The 11523-nt window shown below is 34.4% G+C and overlaps 1 protein-coding gene across 5 annotated transcripts; it reads left to right on the plus strand.

Moving 5' to 3' along the window:
- Positions 1 to 2257: 2257 nt before the first annotated feature.
- On the plus strand, positions 2258 to 11523 carry LOC124399429 (tumor necrosis factor receptor superfamily member 14-like). Of its 5 annotated transcripts, none has more exons than XR_006928231.1 (8): positions 2258 to 2565; positions 5041 to 5353; positions 7523 to 7648; positions 7771 to 7926; positions 8026 to 8113; positions 8525 to 8703; positions 8786 to 8986; positions 9226 to 11523. XR_006928231.1 is itself a non-coding variant. In XM_046870311.1 (7 exons), exons 2-7 carry the CDS (start codon positions 5224 to 5226, stop codon positions 8887 to 8889), a joined length of 783 nt encoding a protein of 260 aa, XP_046726267.1. In that variant the 5' UTR covers positions 2259 to 2565; positions 5041 to 5223; the 3' UTR covers positions 8890 to 9113. The 5 variants fall into 5 exon arrangements, 3 of the variants coding, with proteins under 3 accessions (XP_046726267.1, XP_046726269.1, XP_046726268.1); XR_006928232.1 differs by having other exon boundaries at positions 8786 to 8958; XM_046870311.1 differs by lacking the exon at positions 9226 to 11523 and having other exon boundaries at positions 2259 to 2565; positions 8786 to 9113.

Consider the following 11523-nt stretch of genomic DNA (forward strand, 5'->3'; position numbering starts at 1 on the left):
ATTTGGTCCTCCTAAGGTGAACGAGAAGATAGCCAATGCTCTTGCCCCCTTAGAAATGACCGTGAAAGAAAATGTAAGAAATCTTGCCGTTATAATTGATTCATCTTTAAGTTTTTATAAACAAATATATTCAGTGGTAAGAAGTAGCTTTTATCCGCTCAGAATCATTTCAAAGCTAAAACTTTTTCGAGTTTTAAAGATTTGGAGATTTGGAGTTATTTATATTATATGCTTTAATCTCATCCGGACTAGATTACTGTAATTCTCTTTATGTAAGAATCTGTCAGCGCCAATGATCTCGCTTGCAGCTTGTGCAAAATGTCACAGCTAGGTTTCTGACTGGCACAAAAACAAGGGAACACATCAATCCAGTGCTGTCCTCTCTCCATTGGCTGCCAGTGAAGTACAGGATCGAGTTTAAAATTGAGTAGTTTTTAAAGCGATACACAACTTGTCTCCAAATTAAACTGGAAATCTTGTAGAGTCTTGCACAGCAGGTAGGTCACTAAGATCAACAAATCATGTGCTGTTTGCTGTTCCACAGTCCAAAAAGAAATCAAAAGGAGATCATGTTTTTGCAGTAGGTCCTAAACTGTGGAATGCTCTCCTCTTTATATTCACCAGGCTTCATCTATAGAGGGCTTTAAGTCTCACTTGTAGACGCATCTTTTTAGTTGTGCTTTTGAATTCAGGATATAGTGATTTGGGAACCTGTATTTGTGTTTGTTTTATAAGTGTAAAATGTTTGTTTGGTGCATGTTGATATTAAATGAATGTTAAGCACTTGGGCAATAAAAGCCATATTTTTGCACACTTTTAAAGGCTATGGTTTTCAACTTTTGATCAGCTGATGAACAGCCTGTTTGATTTTAAATCCAGTTTTCAATAAAATGCCAATTTCTATTTTTTGTCTTTTGCTCTTGTTTCTTATTTTGACATTTTGAAGAAGTACTTACAACCTGGGTATGATTCACCAGCATGAATTGTGAATACTTGGAATGTTTCCCCATTTTGTTCAGGAGTGTATTGAACAAAAACATGCTTATAACAACAACCATGATAAATGTGAAAAATGTAAAAAAATAAAATAAAAAAAGCAAAAAAAAACCCCAGATGTCTGATATTTGTCAGAGATTGACTTGGACACCAGAAAGACAGAGGTGTCTTCTAACAAATGCCTGTAATCCACCATCTTCCGTAGTGTAATTAAATGTATTTAAAAAAAAAATGTTTCTAATATAGGGGCAAAAACTTCAGCTCACAGCTATAAAACAATGATAGCAACATTTAGCATTATGAAGTGAACTACGGTTAATGCTGTGGATGAAAATCTTCAGGACAATTTAATTGCTTGGATCCAAAGTTTGCCATTTAATCTTTGCTAAATAAATGCAAACAAAGAACAATTCAGACCATCAAGAAAGTATCTTTCAATTCTCCTAATGTCAGTTGAGATTTTACCAGTAACCTTTAATTAACAACAATAGTCTTTGTTCCCCCTTCCAAACTTCTTTGGATTTTTGAACTTGATTGTTTGCCTAGACACCATTCTTTATATTGATATACAGTGGAACCCGCTTATCTCGACCTCAGTTACCTCGACAACCCTATTAAGTCGACGTTTTTGAAGTGGAACCGCCAAATTCTCGCTTTGTCTAAGCATTTTTTATCGGTTATGTCGATTCTTTTATGTCGCCGAACCCTAATATCTCGAGCACAAGGGGGGAAAAATTTGCCATTTAACGTCGGTTATCTCGGTGCAGCCGCAGAAGAACTTGTGGAAGTGGCGAAAAAATCAAGGCTTACAGCTGCTACAGGTGTTGTATTATATACGGGTGAATCTCTGCTGTTAGTTAGTGCACATATGCCTTTTGTTGTTAAATGTTATGCGATGAACAGGAGGCAAAAGCCGCGCTTGGCGGCGCGGAACGTGGGATGAGCAGCAAAAGCATAGAATGAACACCGGCAGGATCGGGGGGGATCCGCGATGCGCTTTGGGAAGAAAAGAGCAGCCGTTGAGAGAGTGCCGGTTGGAAGGCACGTACCGGCATTAGCGATAACAAAGACCGCCGTGAACCAACATATACCAACAATAATGGACAGTGAGAGTGTGGAAGTTTAAACCACTACCACATGAGTAAGTGTTAAATGATGTTTACATTACGGTAATTTGCTGTGTATTTGTTTGTTAAAAAAGGGTACAAATACTTTTTAAGTGCAGAAATAAGCAATCGAATGAGATCTCGGAACAAATTAAATCGCTTTTACATTCATTCTTATGGGGAAAATTAATTTGAACGTAGAAGCAAATGGACCTACGAGCAATTTTCATGAACGACTTATTTTGTGAGCATGAGTATAATAAATGTGGCTTAGACAGTGTGTATTTTTAAGCAGTGATATAAGTCCCTCCTTAAAAATGAGGTGGCAGTATTTCTCAGCAGAAAGAGAAAGCACACTGCAGTGAGTGTGGATCAGGACGTGGACTGCTCAACTAACATTATCCTACACTGGAAGTAGCAGATCAACACAGAGAACATGACCCAATACAGAGAACATGACCGAGTAAGAATCATGTTTATTTCAGTGTCTGTCTGTCTGTCTGTCTGTCTGTCTTTCTGTCTGTCTGTCTTTCTGTCTGTCTGTCTTTCTGTCTGTCTGTCTTTCTGTCTGTCTGTCTGTCTGTCTGTCTCTCACTCTCTCTCACATAAGCTTTGTGGAATGACGTGTCAGAATCAGCTGTAGAAAAATAACACATTACAACAGGGGCGTAGGGGTGGGGGGACGAAATGTCTAGTGTTACCTGATTATTATTTTTTTTTTAGTTAACCCTTGCGTAATTGACAGGTTTTATTTTTAATCATATTTTTTTTGCTTTATATGCTTTATGATTATATATGATTATAAAACAGAAAGAAAGAAAGAATTACAACAGCTTGCCACTGGGACAGTGCCCTTAAAAGGACATCTTTGTACCTTATTTACCCCAAAAATGTATAGTTATACATTAAGGTACACATTGGTACTATAAGGTAGTAATGTGTACCTTTTTGAGTATAAAGTACAAACATTTCCTTATAATGGTACTAAGAGTATATTTTTTTTTACATATTTCAAATTGTATTGTGTGTATGCACAGTACATGGCACACAGTAATGGCGACTTGCACATTCAAATAATACCTCATTTAGTTCTATTCTACAGTCCATGTTTCAGGAATAAAACAAGTAATTCAAAACACATATTTGAAAGAAAATATGTATTGAAGTCAACTGACAAACATGTCAAGACCCGATATCAATTATACAATGAGATGAAATAAACATTTAGTGTCACATCTTTCAAGCTTTCTGGCTGGTTTGTTTAAAAGTAGTAGCTTTTTACACAGTGTTAAAGCTAACATATATCTCAATATATAAAGCCACTTAAAACTGCCAAAACGTAAAATTAGTGCAATAATGAAAGAGCACCCTATAAAAGATAGTTCCTATCAGCATACTGTAACGGGTTCCCTGTCATCCACCCTTATTCACTGGACTACATTACCCATCATCCTTTGCACCCGTCATCCACCATGTTTGTTTCCCGTCTTCATCTGTCTGTTCACTCGGACTCTATTTATACTCATCACCACTGTCTTCACTCATTGTCGGTTATCGTCTTTACTACGTTGTATGTATGTGTGATTTACCTGCTCCTTATTATTAAAATTACATCTTTAATGTTACTATTCGTCGTCCTCGTCTCTCCCTGTACATACTGTGACACATACTTGATATTATGTAGAATTAGCAGAGTTAAACATGCTGTACAATCTCATTTAAACATTATCTTTATTTCTATTTGAAGGGTTTTGATAACACACTTGTTAAAACAAAAGACGTTATAAAAGAGTTTAGGGAAAATACACAGAAAAAATTGAACGTTTGTCTAAGCAGCTATTTTTCCTTATAATCCTTTAAAACTGGCTAATTATTCAACAAGAGCAACAGGCAGAGCTACTAAACACTGTGCAACACAATTCGGATGCCATATGCAATTTACACTGCTTGACTTTTTTGTAAAAAAGGACTGAATAAGATCATTAAGAATTATTGCTCTGCCTGCTGGGAACATTATCTTATGTAGTAAACATTCTGTAACACTTTTAGTTTCTGTTCAGCATTTGGAAAAGCACCTCACTTGCCAGAATCCTAGGATTTCACTTCCACTTTTACATTGAACACAAGATGAAATGCAGTAAAGATCATACCTACCCAGAACAAAGAACAAAGAACAAAGAACAAAGACATTTAACTTAGAAGAAGTGGTGGCTCGAGTGTAGGAGCAGCTGCTATTGCATATGAGGTTGTGTAGCTGTAGAGCATATAAGGGATAAGTGTATCACTTACCTGGGGAGAGATATCACTATTTTTATTTTTCACTAGGGATATACTATAGGCAAAAGGCAAGCTAGTGTAGGCAGTGTGGTGCTGGGAAATCTTGGACCTTGAACCTGACATGTACCACCCACTAGGCCAAATGCATCCCTTCATGGAAATGGTATTCCCTAATGACAGTGGTTGAGCATCTGTGGGATGTGCTGGGCTACAAGTCTATTTCATAAAGGCTAAATCTCACAACTCAAAGGACTTAAAGTATCTGCTTTATAACAAACAACCTCTTTTAAATTACAAGCATTTAATACATATTCTCATTAAAATATTACAACAAATATACACATGCTCTATATGTTTGATCTATTGGTTTTAATATATCAATGACTGCTTATACACTTTATGAAAATGTTTATGAACTTGAAAAATAGTGCTTTGTTTTGAAGTGTCTCTTACTGACATTCATCTAGTCTTCTAGTGAACTGTCTCCGGAAGAGTTGCTGCATATAATTTGGTTAATAATATCCTGTTTCTTGTGAATTTCTACATAAAACTGATTAGTTATTACATGACAGTGTTGACTAGTCAGTCCAGCCTTATTTACTTTTTAATGTCATAATCACACCTCCTCTAATCATTTTGAACTCTTTTGCTTTCTTTTCAGCTTCTCCTCACAAATGGATAATATTGTGGATCTTAGACACACAGAATAGCCAGAAGAGGACTGGCTTCGATGGGATTTAAGTTTGTTGTACAGATGAACTGAAGTGAAAAACACACATGAAGCAGGGAGATGAAACATTATTTTCTAGAATTCCTATAAACAAAGACTAAACTCACCTCAAAGATGGTGTTAAATCTGCAGCTTTTGCTTATTATTGCTGCTTCTTTTCTCCTGAATATTGAACTGTGTTTTTGTGTTTGCGCCCGAGCTGAATATGAGATAAATGGAGAATGTTGTCCCATGTGTGCACCTGGTAAGCCAAAAGTCTTTGATATAACACACAGATATGGTATAATGCAAGACAAATATTTAAAGATTCCTACATGAAAGACAAATTCAGTTTATCAAACCACACAATTCATGGTTTTATACATGTTAATGACTTAATTACAACATTTTTTTTTTAAAATAATGACTGGGAAACATTTTATATAGCTTTATTTAATATAGCAGATTTTCACTGAGTTGAATGTTTGCAAACACTTAGCATTTGATTGCATCAAATAAAAAAACCTGATGTATCAAACTACAAGCTTTCCACAAGAGGACAGATTAATGCTCACTGGACAACAGGATATTATATATAAGCTCATATATTAGACGGGTTATGAACAGTTGGTTCTTGTAGTCAGTGTGTTAGATGCAAGAAAATTAGCAGATTGGTAATTTTGACAAGGACCTATTAGTTATTTGAACAGCTGAGTTGGAGCATCTCTGCAATCTGGAACTGGACCTTTTAAGAAGGTTCTCTTGTTCTGGTTCTCTGTTGTTTGCATAAATGGCTGGGTATGTGTGTGCTGTTTAACTTAGGATGTGATTGCACTAGGATGCAATATGCAATAAAAAGCCAGTGAAGAGTGTGATTCTAGTTAATGTTCTGCTGAGAAAACTCTGAGAACGGGTATTCATATTGAGGCAAATTGGGCCTGTACCAAATACATGTCATGGCAGTTGGCTCTCTTACACATTGAGGAGGCACATGGTCTGAGGAACATTGATTCATTGATTATTCAGGCCTCAGAATATAGGTTCAGGTATCGTTTTCATTAGTAACTCTTGTTTGTTTGTTTGTTTGTTTCTCTCTCTCTCTCTCTCTCTCTCTCTCTCTCTCGAAACCGAAACAACTTGTCTAACTTTTGAACTGTCCTACAATGAATACTTTAAATGCAGACATTTGGGTGATAATGAAACCAAAAGTACAGATATTTTTGTTAATTAATAAATGTACAATTTATTGATCTTTTAGGCACATCATCAAACAGCTATTTATGACTTCCTGTGAATTCTTTAAGAGTAATGTATTCTGTGGAAAATGAAACAGTCTGCAATAACAATGCTAATCTTTAGAGAATTGGAGATAAATCTATTCTGGGTTTTATGAGTGGGAGTTTTAGGATATGGTTCTTTTCACAGGGTTTTTAAGGGTTTTTCCTTTAAAGTCCTCTATACAGTCCTAAATTAGCAATATAATTTCTTGGATTAGTTAATGTATAAGCCTGGCAAGACTTGTCTCCTGGAATAATTTATACACTGCTCATGGCAAATATTAAACAAAAATACTGGTTGTTCCATGTTTGGGCAGTAATTAATATATTAGAATAAAGGCTGTTTCGCAACACAGTTTTATGAAAATAATCAAATATATTTAAACATTTATTAAAAATCAAAACCAACATTAGCGTATAACACAAACACTGTCAAAGCCTCAGTCTTACAGGTGAAAACTCAAAGAAATAATGTGTTTTAGGCAACTATATTATATCTCTGTTAAGTCATTTATACAACATATCTAAATATGATGCTTTTTTACTATGGGTTTGTTTTAATGATCAGTGATTGTTGAACATTTCAGCAACTTCGTTTACCCTTGGGGTCTTGATCATATTAGTTTGAATGTGAAGAACAGTTGACTCAAATCCACTGTGTGAATGTTAGCATGTTTTGCATATGACGCCATGGAGATATTACTGACTGTGGTACAGAACAAAAAGCTTATCTGTAGTTACACACTGAATATTATTATCAGCAGTGTAAGTATGCTCTGCTAGTAGCTGAACTTTTATCGTGTGAATATTTATAACACAATCTTCCACTGAGTAGGTTCGAGGTTGAAATATGTGTACTGAGTTAATTATACATTATAGACTAATGATTTCAGCTAGAGTTGCAACATTTAGAATGAAAGGTATTTGCACAATGTGATTTCTTGTTGGTAGAGAGAAAATGCAGCGAAACGATTCTGACAAATGTATATCTTCTATACATACATGGCTTGAAATGGGTTAGGATTTTTGCACAAATAAGATATTATGATGTCCGACTTAAAACAATGAATGGAGTTTCCTTAATTCATAGAGTATTGAGGCAGGATTCCTTAACAATTTGTAGTTGGATGAGAGTTCACCTTTAACATATTTTTCAGGAAGCCATGTTTATAGGCATTGCACTGAATTTATCAGCACGACCTGCATGCCATGTGCTTTCTCAACTTTCATCTCTGAGCCCAATGGTCTTCTAAATTGTCTTAGTTGTGCTGTTTGTGATCCTGGTAAGTCTGTTTTTTGTACATAATCTACCTTTTATATGCATTTTAATTCTAATATATTATTAATTATTATATATTATTGGGTACGGTCAAAATGTTAAATTCAGTGATGTGTGTTTTCACAGAGCAAGGATTAAGAGTAAAGACAACCTGTGCACGGTATACAGATACAGTTTGTGAGCCACTTGAGGGATTTTACTGTGTCAGTAATGACAAGGGCAGCTGTACACAAGCTGTCGAACACAGAAAATGCAGCCCTGGACACTACATAAAGCAGAAAGGTTGGTGTAATATAACTGCAGCAGTATGTATTGTAATTGTTCCCAGTTTTGTACTGGAGCTAATTACAAGGTGACTCAGCACAAGTCATGTCTTTGCAGGAACAGCACATAATGATGCAGAATGTGGTGAATGTAAAAATGGTACCTACTCTGATGGATCACTTGACATTTGCAAACAGCACACAAAGTGAGTATTAACTTTACTAAATCACTGACTATATATTAAAAGAAGCATGAGATTACTGGTATGTTAAGCATTCAGGAAAACTTTACTGTTTCAGCATTATATATGTAGAGGGTAATCCATAGTTTTCCTCACTCTGTATGAAACTGTAGCTCTGTGGTACCATGGTTATGGTTCTTTACAAGGAAGCACATACATTTAAAATATAACCTAATAACTTTAACTATAAAATATGCACAACTTTTAGCCAATCAGAACCAAGTATTCAGATAGACTGTCATGTAAAATAAAAAATATATATTGACAGATCTTAAATACAATCAAAAGCAGTAAACAAACATGTAAACCAGAGAACCAGAATAGAAAATTTTTGGGGCATTAATCAATGGATGATATCTTGATTTTTTTTGACAGGTGTGAAGATTTGGGACTTAGAGAAATAAAACCAGGCACAACGATCTCTGATGTTGAGTGTGGAAATAAAAATCAATTGCCTCTGTTCATAACTATGACTGTTATCATAGTTTGCATTATTGTGGCACTAGCACTAGTAATTCTTTTTAAAATTAGACATAAGATTTGCCGACATGAAGGTAAGTGTTTCATACTATTCTAACAATATAGATCACTCAATAAGGAAACATAAAAAATTCTCAACAGAGCTTTTTTAATCAGGTAGGAAGTCTGAAAAAGAAACAAAGGAGGACATACAAGATCATGTAAGTGTAAATATTCATTATTCATGCACTAAGATAAACTGTAGAGTAAACATTAAATAAAAATCCTACAAACTGAATTTATTATTTGTTTTCCCTTCCAAGGAAACACTTACCATGGACTAAAAATAAGTACGGATCATGCTAGCCTTTTTATACAGTATGTAAAAAACTAAACTAATTAAAAGACACATTTCTGTTGTTATTGATTGTTTGGTTCATTTAATATTACATTACGTGAAATTAACAGTATATGTGTTTTTAAAGAGAATTGATAGCTGCTATTGTATTGCAAAAAGTAAACTGTTCTGTGCATTGTTCTAATCAAAGAGCAGTAATGCATTTTTTAAATAGCAGTAAAATGGTTACAAATTGAACAAACCTTTGTATTATTTTTAGCTGCTGAATGAAGCATCACTGAACTAGGATGAATTGATTGGCCTCACCGGGGAGCTAGAAAGTACAGTCTAGATAAAAGTGAAGAAGTCTTTCTACAGGACTGTGATGGACTTGGTGCATGAGTATGTCTGGATATCACTGCATTTACCTGAAACACAGAGCTGGGATTATAGCCAAGGACTTCATCACCCAGGACTGCTGCTTAGTGATCTTTTCAGTCCTTTTTCACAAAGATTACAACCTAAATTATTACTGCACTCCACAAGCATGACTCAAGATGCTTTGCTCAAAGAAACAATGAAGACTGTGCTTTAATCCTTTGTATCCACATCAAGAAACAGGAATGAACTCTGATGTTAAATCCTGACCATATTTGTTGTGGAGATACTATTTAAAAGAACACTCATATATTTAGTTTCGTTTCACTGTGTTCTGTGTACTACATGTGTTTGGAATGAAACTGAAGGTCTACTTAACTAGTTTGGAGTTTCCTTTGGGACCAAAGCTGTAAGGAAGAAAGATAAAAAAGAAAGTAGAATCATAAAATCATATATAAAACTTTTTATGGAAAATTCTAACTTAAATTAGTGAGAACTATTTTTAATAGCATTTCACATGCAATCATTTCAAAATACAATTATAATAATGATTTTATATATTATATAGATGCAAGCAGACTATCATTCTAGTAACTTATTAAAATTTTTCTCCTCTCAGTTCTACGGAAATAACCAGGAAATATATTATGTCCTGTCCTGAGTTCACTGGAGGTAAATAGAAGGCTGCACATAGAAAATCCCTTATTGTCAATTACAATGTGAAAATTCTATAAAGTTTCAACACAAAAAGATAGATGGCTGTTGACAGACACAAATTAGATATATATAATAAAAATATTTAAAAATTTGATAGAGAAAGGCCTTCCTGAGAACAATTTGCTTAATTAGAAAATGCAGAACCTGAATGTTGGTCATAAAGTGGAAACTACAAACAAATTTTAAACACATGATGTTCCATTGGAAAATTTTGAAGGGTTTTGTAGCTGGTGACTCCAGGCTTAAACTGTTGACCAAACATACTTTATATTGAGACTTATAATTTTAAAGTCCATATGAAAATCTGAATATTTAAGTCTTTACTAGAATATATAATAATGGATTGAGATTTATCTTTAAATGCCACTTGTTAAGAAAAAAACAACGCTTTTGTGTTTGCATACATTTTTTAAAAATAAAAATAAAACTATAATATTAAAACAAAACTTAATGTAAACTCTCAAAATTAACAAATGAAATTTAATATACCCCAAACACATGCTACTTATAATATAAATTGTACATATAAAGTTGAGGTAACATATTTGTTAGCTCCTGTGCTCAGTCTGGTCCTATTCACCCACTTCTTCCACAGTAAGGTTTTTAATGACAGCACTAATGACAGTTCAATGGTGTATGTACAATAATTTGATCCTGAACACAAACCCAAAAAGAGATCACGGTTGATTTTAGAAGATCTGAAAAACAAAAATATATCTTTTTGTATATGAACAGAGAAGAAACGGAGAGCATTAATGACCATGTTATTTGCAGTCTACATTACAAAATCAGAATCAGATCTCATAAATGGTCAATAAACACCTTCCACCAGGTAGGAAAGCCCAACAAAGGCTATTGTTCTTGTGGAAACTAAAGCAAGCTAGATTACTACCAAAATCCAAGTTTCTAGTGAACATCTACTATAGAGAGTCCATACTCTACTGTTATTACATTGAGGTTTGCTAGCTGCATTGGGGAGTTGAGCTGTAGATAGTTAAATCTGCACATTGCATTATAGTGCCAGAGCTCTCAAACCTTTATATTATTTATGATAACTGACTACACACAAAGACAACCAGCATTAAAAACTTCACCAACCAAGAATGCACAATGTCCCTTTGCCATCTGGAAAGAGATGCCACCCCCTGCCCCCTAGTCCCTAGTGTCTGTTACATTTCATTAATCGAATGCAAATTTAATCAAGTGCAATATTTCTTCTTAATTATAAGAGTAATGTATGTGTTCTGTATTGCTTTTTTAAGATAAATTAAACTTGTATTAAATCAAATATCGCTGTTTATTTATTTATTTATTTTTGTCAAAGTGGTATATTGTAAAATAAGTATTTATTTGTGTGAGAGAAAAATAGTTACTGAATTTTCAATGATGAATATTAATATGAATTACCAGTACACTTGCACTGTTAGGAAGATTTTCCCCTCAGGTCCTTATGCTCTCTCTTTACCACACTGTAGGGGCCTCG

The sequence above is a fragment of the Silurus meridionalis genome, chromosome 17 (assembly GCF_014805685.1).
Source record: "Silurus meridionalis isolate SWU-2019-XX chromosome 17, ASM1480568v1, whole genome shotgun sequence".
NCBI lineage: Eukaryota > Metazoa > Chordata > Actinopteri > Siluriformes > Siluridae > Silurus > Silurus meridionalis.

Bases quoted from the DNA above. Each gene is read 5' to 3' on its own strand.
- LOC124399429 (XM_046870311.1), top strand. From the start codon at position 5,224: ATGGTGTTAAATCTGCAGCTTTTGCTTATTATTGCTGCTTCTTTTCTC. The intron at 7,927-8,025 runs GTTGGTGTAATA...ATGTCTTTGCAG, and splicing joins ACACTACATAAAGCAGAAAG to GAACAGCACATAATGATGCA. The intron at 8,704-8,785 runs GTAAGTGTTTCA...TTTTTTAATCAG, and splicing joins TAAGATTTGCCGACATGAAG to GTAGGAAGTCTGAAAAAGAA.